Source organism: Nicotiana tomentosiformis, chromosome 4 (assembly GCF_000390325.3).
Source record: "Nicotiana tomentosiformis chromosome 4, ASM39032v3, whole genome shotgun sequence".
Taxonomy (NCBI): Eukaryota; Viridiplantae; Streptophyta; class Magnoliopsida; order Solanales; family Solanaceae; genus Nicotiana; species Nicotiana tomentosiformis.
The window spans coordinates 96,885,725-96,903,962 of NC_090815.1; the positions used below are offsets into that span (position 1 = coordinate 96,885,725).

Here is an 18,238-nt window from a genome sequence, read left to right on the forward strand (position 1 = left end):
ATTCTTCCTCTTCTTCTTCTTCTTCTTATTCTTTTTCTTTCTAAACGTCCAAAAAGCAGCGAAATGCTGGCGAATTTTTTCCAAAATTTTACTGCCCAATTTTTCCAGAATTTTACTGCCCAATTTTTCCAGTTATTAACAGAGAATTCCTATGATTTTTTATATCCTTTATTCTTAGTTCTTATTGCCTTATGTGTTATGTAATTGTTCTTTTAATGGCGCCAAAAGAAGATGGGAAAGATCCGGCTTGGGCTTACTCTGAAAGAGTTTGCGAGACCAACAAGATGGCAATTACATGTCTTTTTTGTGACAAGATTTCAAATGGAGGAATCTATCGTCAAAAAGCGCATCTAATCGGTGGTGATCCAAATGTCGCATCTTGTCCAAAAGTTCCGTCGCATGTGAAGGAAGATTTGAAAGCATTCCTTCATAAAAAGAGAGTTAAAGACTCAACTGATTCATGAACAAGAACTGTATAATCTTGATGACGATGATGAAACAGAAGAAGGTGACGATGCTTCGTCGCTTCCACCAAAATCACAAAAGCGGGGAAGGATGCAACCAATGTCTTCTAGTTGTGGATCTACTGGCAAGACCAAAGGTCCTATGGATTGTTACTTCTCGCAAAAATCTGGAGATAAGGAAGGAAAAAGTGGTAATCCTCAAATTGATGCCAAAACGATTTTGAGGGATCGTGCAATTACAATGTTTGCGCGGTGGATGTATGATGCAGGTCTTCCTTTTAATTGTGTTAATTATACTGATACTTTTTCTGCTTTTATTGAGGTCGTAGGCCAATATGGTCCAGGAATGAAGCCTCCAACATATCATGAAGTTAGAGGGCCATATCTAAAAAAAAGAGGTGGCAGAGGTGAACAAAATCGTGAAGGAGCACAAAGTAGAATGGAACAAGTTTGGTTGTTCCATTATGATGGAAAAGTGGACGGCGAGAAATGGAAAAATGATCATCAATATCTTGGTGAATTCTCCTAAGGGAAGTCTGTTTCTTGAGTCCGTTGATGCAAGCGACTCTTCGACTGATTCACCCAAAATGTACTCCTTGTTCAAGAGTACAATAGACTCTATTGGAGCAGAAAATGTTGTTCAAGTTGTCACGGACAACGCCAGTGAAAATGTTAAAGCTGGCGATTTGATGTCTGCTGGGTACCCGCATATTTATTAGACTCCGTGTGCAGCACATTCCATTAATTTGATCTTCGGTGACATTTTCAAGGAAAGACCCTTTAGTTCAATCTTTAATCAGGCAATTAGAGTGCATTCCTATATTGTTCAAAGGCCTTTGTTATTGAATATGATGAAGAGATTCACTAAACAAAGAAGCTTGGTGAAACCCGCAAAGACAAGATTTGCTACTGCTTTCTTGACTTTGCATAGGATGTATGAGCAAAAAAGCAATTTGAAGAAGTTGTTTGTTTCAGATGAGTACACTAACAGTGCCTATGGAAGGGAAGCTCGAGGAAGAGAATCTGCAGATATTATACTTTCTCCTTCATTCTGGAACAATGTGGTTCATGCATTGAAGATTGGTGGTCCTTTAGTTAAAGTGATTCGTTTGGTGGATGGGGAGCAAAGGCCACCAATGGGCTACCTGTACGAAGCAATGGATAAGGCAAAGGAGGCTATTCAAGTCTCGTTTAGCGATCAAAAAAAATACAAAAGAGTCTTTGAGATCATAGATAAAAGGTGGGATAGTAAGCTTCATAGCCCTTTGCATGCAGCTGGACTTGTTTTGAACCCGGAACTGTTTTATGACAATGAAGAAAGGATTCTAGGAGATGAATCTTTGTGGAATGGATACTATGAATGTATTGAGAAGTTGATACCTAAAGAATCCGTGCAAGATAAAATAACAGAGCAATTTAGTATTTATAGGAATGCTGAGCAACTTTTTGGAAAAAACATGGCGATTAGACAAAGAAAGACGAAGTCACCAGGTGAGCGAGTGCTTATATGTTGTTTTATACTTAATAAGTTATTTCTTTATCAATATTATGTTTTGAAAATTTGTTCTACTTCTACAGTTGAATAGTGGAAGCAATATGGCCATTCCACTCCGGATTTACAAAAGTTTTCCATCAAGATTCTAAGTCTAACATGTAGCTCATCCAGGTGTGAAAGGAATTGGAGCGTGTTTGAACATGTAAGAACTAAGAAGAAAGATTTAGTATATTGAGATAATTAAATTATATCTCAATTGTCCTAATCTTACTAATTACTTATTATTTGCAGATTCATACCAAAAAAAAGGAACAAACTAACCTTGAAACGTCTCAATGATCTAGTATTCATTAAGTACAATAGAACATTGAGGCGTCATTACAACGCTCGCAATTTAATTGATCCAATTAGTTTGGACAACATCGATGATGCTAATGAATGGCTAACTGGAGTCCCGGAAGATCATGCAGATGAAGAAGTATTTGAAGAAACTTCTGATTTCACTTGGGGTGATGTTGCGGAAGCGCGTGGAATTGGGGAGAGGATTTATGGTTTGAGGGGGAGTACCTCAACTTCAAGTTCACAGAGGAAGGGAAAAGAGGCAGCTACTTTGTCCCTAGTTGATGAAGAAGAAGAAGTTGAAGAAGATGACGAGCAATATAATAATGATAGTGGAATACAAGAATTTGACAATCTTGTAGAAGAATAGGATGCTCATTTTGTGCTTTAATTGATGCCACTATTTAGTTTTTACATTGAAGTATTGAACATTTGCTTACAATTACATGTGTTGTCTATGCAATATTTATTTATTCATTTTTTTTTAAATTTCGCTTCACTTCAAAAAAGCGAGCGCTTCGCTTCTCGCTTTAAGCGAAATGGGGTTTGTCGCTTTTTCTCACTTCACGCTCTTCACAACACTGGGTTTGACATCATTAAAATCAACAACAGCTCAGTCCAAATTAGTTGTAATCAGCTTTAAGAATACGCTGCATCCATTACACACTATTTAGGTACTTCAGCAGTCGGGATTCATCATAGTTAGATATTTTGTGTATGCTGGCTTCAATCTATACAACTCTCCTCCTTTATTCGTTTTGTCCAGAAAGAATTAAATTTAATCAACCAAGATAGTAGAATTGACATGAAAGTCTCATTTTTTGAGTAACATCTTAACTATGTTACCTGCTCAAGAGTAAAATCCTTATGGAAACTCAGGCAAATTTGCTGCAAAACATGCACGGAGTTGATGCTCTTAAAATAGTACAGGTTGGCTGCTTTCCATTTGGTTTCCAAACTCTCATCTAGTAAACTCTGCAGCTGTCTGCTACTAACTTCAGAATCTCTAGAGGCTGGTAGACCTTGTGTTAGCAGCAGATGTTGAACATCATAAGATGGCTGGAGGAACCAGCACATCAATATATTGACTCTCCATTGCTCCTGTACACAATGAAAAGAATATCAGAACAAGATCTAGAAGAGATCAAAAGCTCGAAATGAAAATTTACAACAAAGAAGAATTTCAGTTGAAATGAAAACTTGGATGATCCTGTTCAAGTAAGGTCATGAAAAAAAAGACTTGGATGAAGAAATGATGGCGAATAAGGATAGGAACATATTATCGGAAGACCATGGACTAAATTATATTTACCTCCATAAACAAGGCTCTGTGCTTTGATAGACCACAGCTATCCAACAGCTTCAGAAGATCTGAGAATACTCTTCTCTTCCCCATTTTCTTGCTTGCATCCGCCCAAACATCTACGCAGTCTATAATAGTACTACATATTTTGTCAATTGTTTGCCTGAGTTGCTTCCACTCATCCAGGTATAACAGGCATGAGGACTTGAAGCACTGACCATCCTTGATTACACCTGCAACCCCTGATTTATTTTGAAGTATGCAACTTTCAGAATCTTCAACAAAAGGAAATAGGGAATGCTATGCCTGAACCAACACACTTAAGGAAAAGAAGAGAATAAACCTTCTATGATCCTAGACAGATCAGTATCTCTTGACACGTCGAGGTGCAAACCTTGTACGACATTCTCTACTTTCTTCCACCAATCAGAAAACCATGAAGGGCTGTTGTTGAAAACCAGGAAGTTAATAAGACTCAAAGAAACTAATTAATAGACATCAATATGGAGTCAAGACCACCTGTCCACTTCTGACTGCTTCTGATCGAGGACAATATTTAGAAGACCCCTGCTCCTTTCAAAAGAATCAACCGAGAGACTAGGCTCATTACTTTGAGGGTGTATCCCACTTTCTGTTGCTTCTTGGTTGATAAAAAGCATAACAGGTTGCTGAAGCAGGTCCTACATAAATAAAGCAAAACGCATGAGAAATATTTACATAAGATTAATTATTTTAATTGGCAACCATACCACAGGTAGTTGCTTTATAATGTTGAGATAATTTGATTTGGCAATTGTATTCCATGTACACAAGCTCAAAAATAAAATTAAAAAAATTAAATACCCAAAAAAAAAAAAGGTAGCAAGAAATAGTTAGAAAGTTAAGTTTAGTTGCATAGCTGCGTAGCAGAAAATTGACATCATAGTCTGCCCCAAAAGTAGATTTTAAAGTGCAAGATGGTGAAGTACAAAATCTGAGTAATGGGTGCTTAATTGAATGTACAAGTAGAAAGTTGACACAATAGAAAATCCTCAGGCAAAGCTATCTAAACTCAAGCCAGAAGGACACGCCTAACACAGGTTTATTCTAAGGCTGTCCAACGGGACGGGCCCGTCCCGCGTCCCGTCCCACTTAATTCTAAACGGGATGGGCCCATGTTAAACTGGACACGGGATGGCCATTTCGTCCTGTTCCGTCCCGCGTCCTTTTTTTTTTTTGAATTATAGCTGTTGGGCAACGGCTTCAATTGCAAAAATAGCCATTCCCAACAACCAAAAACGTCCATATTCCCCCCCCCCCCCCAAAAAAAACACCCCTCAACCCCCCACATGTTATAGTATTAATTTCGGAGAACAACTAGATCATGAAACTTTACAAAGACAATTTGGCAATGATATTTTTATTGAGGACGAAGAAAATGAGGGTGAAGAAAATGAGGAAGAAGAATTAGATGAAACACCCACTAGTCCCGCAACACAAGCTCCAACTCAGAGTCAATCTCGGTCTGGAGCTTTACCCCCTGTACCTCCTGTAAGGGGTAAGCCTAAGGGCGAACGTCCCAAAACATCACTTGTATGGAAATTTTTTAAACATGGTAAAGTCAATCAACGTGCTACATGTGAAATATGTAAGCAACGGTTTGCGCACACCAAAAGTGGTGGGACGGGGGGTTTAACTAGGCACTTAGGTAGGGACCACAAAGATTTATGGATACAAGCTAAAATAGAAGCCGGGCAAATAACGGATCCTAGCACCGGTACTGGCACTCCTAGTGGATCTGGCGGGGATTCTAATTTTTTACAACAGCAGCTTGACCCTGTTTCTGGTACTATTTTACGCTCCTATAACAAAGATAGAGATTGTGAGAACTTAGCAAAAATGGTGGCTGTCTGTGGCTTACCTTTTACTTTTCCTTCTCACCCTGCTTTTGTGCATTATATACAAGAAACTTATAATCCTGCTTTTCAAGGTTTTCCTAAGACCACGGTTAGAAATGATGTTTTTAAATTTCAAACCGAATATCTTCAGTATACGTTGCGTATTTTTTCACTTAGATTGTAAAATGTCTACCACATCTGATATAGGTCGTAGTCCTAATGGTTGTGATTATTTAAATGTTACATGTCATTGGGTTGATCATCACTGGAACATGCAAAAACGTATAATTGGTTATAAATTTGTTGATTCAAAACACACTGGAGCATATATTGCAACTATTGTTCTACAAATACTTGATTTTTATGGACTCATTGGTTATAAATTTAGATAATGCTTCTGCTAACACAACTGCAGCAACTAGCTTAAGAACTAGACTTTGTCCAATTAATCCAGCAATTTTTCATGTTAGATGTGCATGTCATATTTTTAACTTGGTTGTAAAAGATGGTATTAATTTATTTTCTGATGCTTGTAGTAAAGTACAACATGCTTGCGGCTATATTTTTCGTGCTAATAAAGCGAGTAGAATTCGTAAATTTGCTCAACAATGTGCTAGTGCTAACCTTCCATATAGAAAAGTTCCAAAAGATGTTTGTGCTAGGTGAAATTCTACTTATGAAATGCTTAAAGTTGCTAATGATTATCGGGTGCCTATACAAAAGGTATTTAATATGCATAATGGTATCCCCGCTAATCAAATTGTTGATTATAATTGGGATCAGATCAAAGAGCTTACTAAATATTTAGAAAAATTTTATTATGCTACAAAGCAATTTTATGGTATATATTATCCTACTATTACACAAATATTAGGGTATATTTGTGAAATTTCTGTTGTATTTGGTAAGTATAAAACTAATCTAACTTATGCACCGGCCATTAATGAAATGATTGCAAAATTTAAAAAGTATTTTTTCCCTATTCCCCAAGTTTATTTAATTTCTACTATACTTAACCCATCTTTAAAATTAAGAGGTGCAAAGGGACTTGTTCATAAAACTTATGAGAATTTAGCAATTCAAGAAAATGAACAACCATTTCTCGAAGACTGCCAAGCTAACATATATTCTTATGCTAGATCAATGTTTGATAAATATAAATCTATGGAAACAACATATGGTGAAACTGCTCCTTCTACTTCTAAGTCTAGAGTAAAGTTCTATAGGAAGATATGGATGATATAACAGGTTTTGATTCCTCTATTGATGATGAACTTGATTCTTATCTTAATCAAGGATTGGAAAGTATTAAAGACGAAGAAGGCAACGAACAATTTTTGGCATTGTGGAGGGAGCATGGCAAGGCTTTTCCAACACTTTCAATAATGGCCCGAGATATCCTTGCTATTCAAGCATCATCAGTAGCATCGGAGAGTGCTTTTAACGCGGCAAAATTTCAAATCGGAGATCATAGACATTCATTAGCGGAGGACAGCCTAGAGATTTCCGTATTATTCAGAGATTGGATTAATTCAAAAAGAAGAAATCTTGATTTTGAAAAATTAACCACTAGGGAAGAAGAAGAATACAATGAGATACTTAACACTGGGAGCGATGACGACATGGAACTCATGGAACATCAATCAACATTGCCAATTCCAGAACAATGCCCGAGAGAAATTATAGATAAGTTACAACGAAGTTATATTGGAGCTTACAAATATTAGTATGATAATTTGTAATTGGCTACTAAGAGGCCTAGTTCAAACAGAACCCTTCCTAGAAGGTGGCTGCATAGATTAGGTGCTATTCAAAAGAATTATATTTGTATGTGAGATTTGAAAGTTCTATTAATAAAATAAAAGGCTCTAAGCGTTGAATTTTTTTTATGTATTGTCTTACACTCTTACTTAGTTACTAGAATATTTCATTACAAGTCTTTTGTTTTAATATTTTATAATTCTTTACTTAGTTTCCTAATTTCCGTTTAATTTTTAAGTTTATTAAATAAGTCAAAAAACTAGCTGTTGCAAACTTTAAAAACTTAGTCATTGTCAAAAAAATAGTCATTGCCAAACTTAATGCTTAAATAATTTTTTTTTTTTAAAACGGCACTAAAGGCCCGCGAACCCGTCCCGTTCCGTCCTGTCCCATCCCGTCCCATCCCGTTTGTTAGCGGGACGGGATGGGCCTACCGTTTCGTCCCGTCCCGGCTAAATGTCGTCCCGTCCCGTTAATTTTGTCCCGTCCCGTTAGATAGCCATAGTTTATTCTAGTCCCAATAGTGAAGCAACAAATGTAGAGACAACTCCCATATCAACAATTCAACTTTAAGATGAGTCAATAAAAAATAGTATGACTCACAGTGTATTTCTGCATGATCTTTCTGAGCTTCTGCCTGGTTCTCCTGGAGCTTTCTATGCTCAAGTAATCTTCAAGGCGTTCCCATCTGCATAGCTTAACAAGCTCATTGACCTCTTCCTCAATTTTCCTTCTTTTAGTTCCAATGTGCTCCAAAATCCTTGCCCAAGAAAAAGACAGAGGAAAAGTTAAGAGAAACAAGAAATATCACTTTAACTAGACATGATAGAAAAGAGCTTTAAGTGTAATATCAACTTTCCTAATGCGGCAGTAGAGAACTCACGTTGGCAAGAATTGAGCATAGAAGCCAAAGGTATTGTAGAGGATTTTAATAGTGTCCTCCAGATAAAGGCTGCACAATGTTTACCCAATCAGCATTTTCAACTCTTGATATACAGAAAAGTACACAGCTTGTGCATGATAACCATGTTTACATATATCAGCTTGAAATTACAGAATCTAAGCACACTCAAAAACATGGAAGAAAAAAAAATTCTCTACCTCGAATAGGTTCCATTCCTTAAACCAGTACTAATATGCCCATGAAAAGCGAGCAGGAGCTGAAGGCGCTTCTTAAACTCACCGATGCTGGACATCTCAGCAAACTCCTTCAGGCTGAATGTTTGACAAGTATTAGCTAAGAAAAGGTAATGAATTTTGAGATAAAACTAAGAGAGTACATGCCTTCTAATTGTAGATAGGTTGTATTCACCAGTCTCACCACACTGCCCACGTCGAAGGACTGAATATAGTGGGAACCACAACTGCAGTTTGAGGGTTAAAATCAACATATTGTCCAAGGAAAAAGTAATCCAACAATCTCAACTGCAAATACTGCAATTTGATAACACCCAGAAGACTCTGCAACTGTGGGAACAATTAAGAAACGTAGATGCACAGATAAAGAGATCATAAGCCCACCAAAAGGTTTACTACAGATGAAGTTCACTTGCCTACAAGCACCGTGATGTGCTCTGACCCAACGGTTAGGTTATTTATATATATATATATATATATATATTATTTTATTTTGTTTGGCAGCCTACCAGCCTCGAATTCTTGACCTAGTGGCATGAAGAGGACTCTCTCAACCACTATGAACAAGAATGGCCAGTAAACCTAACCGGTTAGGTTAAAATCAGACGTGTTTAAGCCACCAAACTTAAATAAGGAGGTCTTTTTGATAACTACTGACACTGCACAAGACATTCAAAAATAAAAGAGAACAAAGTGGATTCCATTTGCCTTCAAAGACTTGGGAGAAATAATTTCTTAATAGATACCAATACAGAAACTTCAGAAAATCGAGATTCCCTCTTTGAGTTGGTGAGGTTGCTATAGGTCTTGATTTTGAACAACCTAAACACTTCATATTCAAGCCAGTTCTTTTTTTCAGATAAAGACAGTGCCCGGGCCCAAACTTGCGTGCACCTCCACTAATTTTGTCAGAAACCTGTTACCTCCCACTAGCACAGGTATCGAGTAACTCTATCCACCAAGCTAATTTCTAGAAAGGGAGGTGGTGATTATCATCTATTTGGCACGGAAATCCCTTGGAAAACCATTTCCTTCCACTTCTTTTTTTTTTTGTGAAAGAACTCTGATTATGTGATGGCACTCGATTTTTGCCACATAAAATTGTTGAAATTCCCAACTCCTAATTATCAAAGAATGCAGATCACAATTTAAGATCAGTGTAAAAAATCAGTCTCGTGGTTGACACTTAACCCTTTTGGAGGGTGCAACTTACCGACACATCTTTGACATGACCTAGCATATAATGGTCATAGAGATTGAAATAAGTGACAATGAATTTCATTCATAACTTAAATCATATGACTACAACATATGGGTTTTTACTGCATTGATTGTTACCTCATCCATCCAAGAAAATCTTTAATATTAGACCTAGAGCTGTCAAAATGGGCCAGTCCAGCCCAAGCCTCGCGGCCTTTTAAATTTGGTGGGCTAGGGCGGCCCGGCCTGCCATCGAAATGGGCCTTAAAATGGCCAGCCCAACCCAGCCCTAAGAGGGCCGCGGGCTAGAGCAGGCCGGACACTATTTTTTTAGAAAACAAATTTCTTCAAATTTTTAAATATTACTTCGTGACATAGTCTCTTAATCATATGAACGATTTTTGTTTGTTTAGAGTGTACAAGAATCTTGATATTTGACAAGGAATTTCATAATTGAAATGCAAATTCTCTATATCTCTAGCTCTTCTTTTTTAACGTTACATGAATATTCTTTTTAATACTTTTCTTTCACTTTCCTCAGGTTCAGGGATTGCTTCAATAAGTTTATATGTTGAGGTTTTTTAATTTAGGTTTAACATCATTTGCTAATTTCATCATTATAGTCCATAAATTTTTAAAAATTCATGAAATTTGCTAGTGTTGTCAATTTCCTTTGGGTATTAAAACTTGACATTTTTCTATACTGAAGAACAATTTAATTATTATTAATATATTAAAGTAACCAAACTGATCATTGGACACTTAAAGTAATATTTTCTTTTGAAAAAAATTATTATTGGCCACTTAAAATTTTCCTAGTTCGTTGTTAATTAAACAAAAGAAAAACTAATCGTCATACTACATGCATATCAAAAATCTAAATTCTAGTTGATTTGGAAGGGTAAATGAGCAATCTAAGGTTGCGGAATGGGGATTATAGTTAATACTTTTTTTAGCTTTTACTTTTTTAAATATTAAATATTTAAATATAAATTTAATTAATTTTTGGCCAACGGGCCGGCCTAGGCAAAGCCTCGGTCAAGCCTCAAGGTCCAGCAGGCTGACTTGGGCCGGGCTTATAAGCCTCAGTTCTAAATGAGTTAAAAAAATCCGAACCCAACCCTACCCAAGTATCTAGCTGGGTTGGGCTGGCCTCACGGGCCAAGCCCATTTTGACAGCTCTAATTTAGACCTTATGGTAGAATTCAAAGTCAGGAGAGTGTCCACAACATTTCACTACCTATAAGTCCATGCAAATTCTACCAGTAGATTTATTTTATCAGAAGTTCATACTGAAGTTTGGATACAAACTGTGGAGGTGAATTGTTTTGGTTATATGCATTATTAGTCTGGCAGACCTGAGTTAAAAACAATATACTATGGACATCATCAGACTTCATGATTGCCTTCAAGATTTTTTCAACTTGAAATGGGTAACATAATTGTCACTGGACTCACAGCTCACAGCATTATTATGACTTTCTCTGCATAGTTGTGACAACAAGCTTTTGGTTTGCTAGCAACATTTCATACCAGCAGTTCAAGTGCTCTGAAGTCTTTCAGAAAGAGAGCCGCAAGAAAGAGCAGAGATCATGCATGCAGGGAGGCGGGTTGAGCTAAAAAGCAAGCAAGAAATTGACAAATAAGTTTACCTTCCCGGCGTTCTTCTCAAACTGATCTTCAACTTCATCAAGCAGAGCAGGCCAAGATTCGAACTCCAACTTATACCACGAGGACACCAGAGCAAATATGGGGTCCAAATGATCTACAGGAACAGACATTTTTCAATAGGCAGAAAAGATTACAGTGAGGGATAAAGCTAATGTAAGATTTAACGTTATCAGATGGTCATCCAAAAAAAGTTCTGTAAATTACCAGATAATGGAAATTTTGCTACAGTTTCCTGTAACATCCGAACTCTGCTAAGAAGAAACTCTATGCTGGAGAGCGCCTTCAAAGAAAGGAAAAAAGCCATCATGAGCGCACAAGTAAAAGATAAACATAATGACACCATCACCTCCCAATCCCCCAAAAAGAAAAGAGAATGACAGGGGAGACGTCAGAGAGTGAGAGAAAATGAAAATATCAATTTTTTCCTCCACCTTAATATGAAAAACCATTCTCCACAACTAAAAAATGATAGTACAGTACACTACCTTAGCCAATGGGGTGCTAAGAGGCATAGCCAAGATCATTTCAATTATATCCAAGATTCTCTGAAGAGCATATTCATCGCGTTCTTTCAAGAGTAGAGTAATTCGCTGTTTGAGAGATGCTAATGGATCCACCATTTTAGCCAACATAGAGAAATTTGGTTCCTGATACATCATTCAGAAGAAATTTATTGAAATGAATGTCTTGGTAAGGCATACCAAAAGAGAAAGAAACAGAAGCAATTTTAAGAAAGTATGATATTAACAATCAAAACCTTGTAAAAATTGTATGCTAGGGCTGACTTATTTGGTGAACAAAACTTTGTTTCATGCTCTAAGCATAGGCGAAGTAAGTGTTCCGGCGCAATCTTTGCGTCCAAACAGGAGGATGATAAACCTTCTATTTCTGCAAACATATGGCACAGAGCTCAGACAATTTTCCCATAGTAACAACGAAAATCAAAGCATACAGAATAATTGTTGCCCAGGTCTTTACCTCTAATCATTTTTGTTCCCAGCGAGTAAGAGTCAGTAAAGGAAGACAATCTGCTCGCATCAGATACATGGAAACATCCAGGCTGAATTCAAGCAACATGATCAGTATTTAAACACAAATATATATATCAGAGAGATAAAGAGAGAGAACGTATGTTATGCTACCAACAACTCATCCTGAGTATATAATGTATACGGAGAAACAAAAACAAAAAGAATGGCATTTTACAAACACAACTGTGTCCACTTCTAAGGGTGTTCATTACTAAAGAACTTTTACATCTGAGACAAAGAAATATCCAAATAATTAATGTCATGCCCCATAAGGAAGTTCAGAGACTAAAACTTAGCACATAGCGAGTTAGGCTGAAATAAGATAAACAGGAAGCAACAGGTATTCATTAAACTTCATCTAGCTTAATAATTCAGGTCTATAGGAAAGGAAACATGAGCCCTATCTATTCCAAATGTTTTGGACAACTGAAACAAACAATCTAATCTTTTTTCACATAGGAAAAGCTTAATGTCGGTACATAGAGAATAGGTATAAGACATGTTAGTTATGTGTAGTCCCACATTGGAATGAGATTAATATGTATAGCTATAAATAGGACCTCTTGTATTATATTGAGTATCTAATATCAATAATATATTTTCTCTCGTGCTTTCTCACATGGTATCAGAGCATTAGTAGGAAAAGATTGTTGTGCGTCATTCCAGCGTTAACCTGGAAGAAAGAACTTAGTCATCATGCAATTTTTCCAGTGACCTAAGGCTTGTCTACGTGAAAGTCACTTTATGTCGGTGTTGTGCTAAAACCAACACCACCACGAGGTAGATCACCCTCCGACGACCAACTTTATCGGCGACTTTCCGGCCACTTTCCCAGAAGAGTAGCATCGATACCCCTTTTGTGTTCTCGAGTAACCCAGAAATACGCACTTAAGAGCAAGAGGAGCTAACTTATCTATTCCTGGAGTAAGGTTATGGACAAAACAAGTGCTTCCAAAGATACGGGGCGGAAAAGAGAACAAAGGTAAGTGGGGAAACACGACAGAGAATGGAACTTGGTTCTGGATAGCTGAAGATGGCATATGATTAATAAGATAGCAAGATGTAAGAACTGCATCCCCCCAAAAACGTAACGGAGCATGAGATTGTATGAGTAGGGTACGAGCAGTTTCAATAAGATGTCTATTCTTTCTTTCAGCTATCCCATTTTGTTGAGATGTGTACGGACAAGATGTTTGACGAATAATCCCATGAGATTTCATAAACTGCTGAAATGGGGAAGACAAATACTCTCCTGACCTTCAGCGGTATCTTATGTCCGCTGATGTTACCTTCTTTGAAACCCAATCATACTTCACAGGCTCAGGTCATCACTTAGATATTTCTGAGGTACTACCAATTTCATCTTTTGGAGATTCAGTCACTATCTCCCATTCATCTTCCTCTACATCTCCAGCTCCACCACCTACAGCTCCAGTTGTAGCTCCACCATCTATAGCTCCAGTTCCTCCACATAATCCAGTTCAACCTTCTGCAGCCCCACCACTCTTGACTTATCATCGTCATCCACATCCAACATCAGGCCCAGGTGATTCACGCCCTGCATCAGATTCTGCACCTACTGCGGACTTGTCTCCTCTTAGTCAACCAATTGCACTCTACAAAGGTGCACGATCCACACTTAATCCTAATCCCCACTATGTCGGTTTAAGTTATCATCGTCTGTCGTCACCTCATTATGCTTTTATATCTTCTTTGTCCACTGTTTCTATCCCTAAGTCTACAGGTGAGGCACTATCTCATCCAGGATGGCGACAGGCTATGATTGACGAGATGTCTACTTTACATGCGAGTGGCACTTGGGAGCTTGTTCCTCTTCCTTCAGGTAAGTCTACTGTTGGTTGTCGTTGGGTTTATGCACTCAACGTCGGCCCGGATGGCCAGGTTGATCGGCTTAAGGCGCGTTTTGTTGCAAAAGGATATACTCAGATTTTTGGGCTTGATTATATTGATACTTTCACTCTCGTGGCTAAAGTAGCATCTGTTCGTCTCTTCTTGTCCATGGCTTTTTTACGTCATTGGCCTCTTTATCAGTTAGACATTAAGAATGCTTTTCTCCACAGTGATCTTGAGGAAGAAGTTTATATGGAGCAACCACCTGGTTTTGTTGCTCAGAGGGGTTTAATGGTTGGGTGCGCAGATGCGCAGGTCACTATATAGTTTGAAACAGTCCCCTCGAGCTTGGTTTGGTAAGTTCAGTACAATTATTCAGGAGTTCGGCATGACTCGTAGTGACGCTGATCACTCTGTGTTTTATCGTCATTCTGCTCCTAATCTGTGTATTTATCTAGTGGTTTATGTTGATGATATTGTTATTACTGGCAATGATCAGGATGGTATTACTAATCTGAAGCAGCATCTCTTTCAGCACTTCCAGACTAAGGATCTGGGCAGATTAAAGTATTTTCTAGGTATTGAGGTTGCTCAGTCTAGCTCAGGTATTGTTATTTCACAGCGGAAGTATGCCTTAGACATTCTTGAGGAGACTGGAATGATGGGTTGCAGACCTATTGACTCTACTATGGATCCGAATGCTAAGCTTCTGCCTGGACAGGGGGAGCCTCTTAGAGACCCTACGAGATATAGGAGGTTGGTTAGCAAATTGAATTACCTCACAGTGACTAGACCTGACATTTCTTTTCCAGTGAGTGTTGTAAGTCAGTTTATGGATTCTCCTGTGATAGTCACTGGGATGCAGTTCGCATTCTTCGGTATATAAAGTCAACTCCAGGCAAAAGATTACTATTCGAGGATCGATGCCACGAGCAAATTGTTAGGTACACAGATGCTGATTGGGCAGGATCACCTTTTGATAGACGTTCTACGTCTGGATATTGTGTTCTAGTATGAGGTAATTTGGTCTCGTGGAAGAGCAAGAAACAGAATGTAGTTGCTCGATCTGCGCCGAAGCCGAATACCGGGCCATGGCTATGGCAACGTGTGAGTTAGTTTGGGTCAAGCAGTTGCTCAAGGAGTTAAAGTTCGGAAAAATCAGCAAGATGAAACTGGTGTGTGATAACCAAGCTGCTCTTCATATTGCGTCAAATTCGGTGTTCCATGAGAGGACTAAACACATTGAGATCGACTGTCACTTTGTCAGAGAAAAAATACTTTCAGGAGATATTGTTACAAAGTTTGTAAAGTCGAATGATCAACTAGCAGATATTTTCACCAAGTCTCTTACTGGTTCTCGTATTAGTTACATGTGTAACAAGCTCGGTACATATGATGTGTATGCACCGGCTTGAGGGTTTGAGGGGGAGTGTTAGTTATGTGTAGTCCCACATTGGAATGAGAGTAATATGTACTTTGTAGACTATAGCTATAAATAGGACCTCTTGTATTATATTGAGTATCTAATATCAATAATATATTTTCTCCCGTGCTTTCTCACAAGACATAAGATTAACTCCTTGCATGAACATTCGCTCCACGCATGACAATAAGGTGAATTTTGTACCACTGTATTGGCAATTTATCAACAAGCTATACATCTGAGAGTATGGTAGCTTTCATACAAATGTAACATTGAAATTTTAGCAGATATATAGTATCATCTTGGATTCATAAAATAATTCCTCGCACTGAGAGAGATAAGAACCATATATTATGTTCATCATACAAGCACAGTACACTTATCGACCACCCCCTAGTTAAACCATACCTCCACTGTACCTCCGAATAGCTATATAACATACCATAAAAGAAAGTGGGAAACTATTATATTATATTGATGTTCAGGTTCCCATCTCAAATACAGCTCATGCATTTAAAATTGATATTAAGACTAATATGTAGGAGTACCAATAAATCAAAAGGCACTAATTATCACAGACAGGTAAGTTGACTGCATGCCTGAAGAAAGATACCTCATCAAGGAATCAGAACCTAACATGTCTCAGAAAATGAAATGATTCCACCTCCACATAAAAATACACCCAATGAACTCTAGCTCCTTAGCAAACTAATATTTTTTTTCTTTCCTTTGTAAATGCTAGCGCCACCTAAAAAGGCAGTCTTTAGCACCCGTGGTGAATGGCTTAGAATTTAATTTCTAAATGCCACCGAAGTGGTAGCAAACTAGTATTTAAATGTTCTAAAGACAAACTTTGTCCAGCTTAAATCTTCCCTCTAATACATACAAAGAAGATCCATACAAGTAGCATTGCATACTTACAGATTGATATATATCAGTTGAGCCAAATAACTCATTGTGAACACGGATCATATCATTCAAACTGGACTCTTCTACGTAGTTCCAATCGTCCATGACCGCTTCTGATTCTTCGTCAGCATTCTGCTATATGGATAGAGATACATTAGACTGATAATCAAATGGAAAGAGATAAACAAAGGCAACCGACTAGATGCTTAAAAGAAAGAAAACAGCTACAAAACAGAGTATGCTTACTTTCTCTGAAGATTCTTGACTAGAGTGGAATTCTTTCCATTCTAAGAAACTTTCATTTGAAGCTGAACTACCAAGAGTTGATATGTCAATCTCAAGGATATTATCTATCTTGAATGCACGCGGTTTGAACCTAAATTGTTGAGTTTTATTCTCTTCGGTTGTTCTGACTTGAAGTTTCATTTGCATCCAGTTGCTTGCTAACTCATCAAATATCCTATCCGTTAGCTGAAAAGAATATAAAATTTTCTTCATATTAATGTGGGATAAATAATAAATGGTACATACATCCAACAATCAGCAACAAGCGTTCTCACCTTAAAGGACTGTTTATCCATGAAGTGGGCATCCACAACAGAATGCAACACGCGAACCAGAACAGTCTGATACATTGCAGTTCTCAGTTGCAAGGACGACACCTGTCAAAATTGAATACCAGTGTGAAACTCAATGAGCAAAGAATGAGAATCCGAAAGAGGAAGGCATTACAATATTATGCCTATTGTTAAGACACACTTGAGTTTTTCTTACAGTACTCAATCATAAGAATAAAAAAAAGTCGCAAACCTTGCTATCAATACTGACTTTCCGTTGATAATTGACAAGATTATCCAGCATATCTAAATCCATGGCTGAGATGTTTGTTGGAAATTCAATATCATAGCGCAAAAGCTCAGTGTACTTATTGTCAGCATTGAAAGAAACAGCTTTTGCAGCACATCCTCTTGGGAATCTCACAAAGGCATAAACAGCAGCCTTTCCACCATTGCAGAAAAAGTACAAAACATATATATGAAAATGAAGGTCAACGGAAAATGATGGACTATGTTGCTCGGACTCTTCAAAAATTTTGTTGGGTGTATGTCGGATCCTCCAAATTTAGTGCATATTTGGAGGATACGACACGGGTGCGGCAGCACTTTTGTAGAGTTTGAGCAACATAGACGATTCAAGACACTTATCAAAAATAAATAAAAAGAAATGAAAGACAATACCAGAACAGACTCCATATCAAACTTTCCTAGTTCCTCCAGATACTTTTCACTTAAGGCACCAGAAAGAACCAGAGACAATCCCAATTTCATTTCATATATAGCTGTCTGGACCGGCTGAACTACATCCATGTATGCAGAATATTCATTTGATAACCTCTTTATGATGTCGGTAGCCATCTCCTGCAATATGAATTTAATGTATGACATTGTACTTATAAATTGCTTTTCCAACTCAGCCTCATCCTAGGGTTCATTATGTAGGAAACATACCGAAAGAAATAGAGAACAATAGACAATTATCCACATGAGGAGCAAGCATTACCTGCCAGTTGCGTATTTCGCCAGACATCTCTTCCACACTTAAGTTTTTAAAATTCTGTGTCCAACCAACAGTAGTCATAACTATTTTGACAACCGTCTTAAAGAAGTCGTCGCAACCTGCCTTCATTTCCTTGAATTTCTCAGGTTCAGAGCGGAAAACGATCTGATAGAAGGCACACCAAATCCATCAGGCATGAATAAATCTAGAAAATCATATT

The 18,238-nt window shown here is 37.7% G+C and overlaps 1 protein-coding gene across 2 annotated transcripts in view; it reads right to left on the reverse strand.

The window, feature by feature from the left end:
• The window catches only part of LOC104119335 (midasin), a 69,230-nt gene that overhangs the window by 6,796 nt on the left and 44,196 nt on the right, over positions 1–18,238 (reverse strand). The window contains exons 47-65 of one of the 2 annotated variants that reach the window (XM_070200041.1): positions 18,022–18,183; positions 17,700–17,879; positions 17,272–17,460; positions 17,022–17,123; positions 16,708–16,932; positions 16,474–16,593; positions 12,226–12,307; positions 12,005–12,135; positions 11,733–11,894; positions 11,452–11,527; positions 11,229–11,341; positions 8,524–8,603; positions 8,341–8,454; positions 8,123–8,191; positions 7,843–7,999; positions 4,121–4,281; positions 3,945–4,045; positions 3,611–3,843; positions 3,145–3,399 (exon numbers count right to left, since the gene is read on the reverse strand). In XM_070200041.1, the coding sequence (XP_070056142.1) occupies positions 3,145–3,399; positions 3,611–3,843; positions 3,945–4,045; positions 4,121–4,281; positions 7,843–7,999; positions 8,123–8,191; positions 8,341–8,454; positions 8,524–8,603; positions 11,229–11,341; positions 11,452–11,527; positions 11,733–11,894; positions 12,005–12,135; positions 12,226–12,307; positions 16,474–16,593; positions 16,708–16,932; positions 17,022–17,123; positions 17,272–17,460; positions 17,700–17,879; positions 18,022–18,183 (2,712 nt within the window). Of the gene's footprint in view, positions 1–3,144; positions 3,400–3,610; positions 3,844–3,944; positions 4,046–4,120; positions 4,282–7,842; positions 8,000–8,122; positions 8,192–8,340; positions 8,455–8,523; positions 8,604–11,228; positions 11,342–11,451; positions 11,528–11,732; positions 11,895–12,004; positions 12,136–12,225; positions 12,308–16,473; positions 16,597–16,707; positions 16,933–17,021; positions 17,124–17,271; positions 17,461–17,699; positions 17,880–18,021; positions 18,184–18,238 lie in introns of both variants that reach the window. The other variant, XM_070200040.1, reaches the window with a different exon arrangement.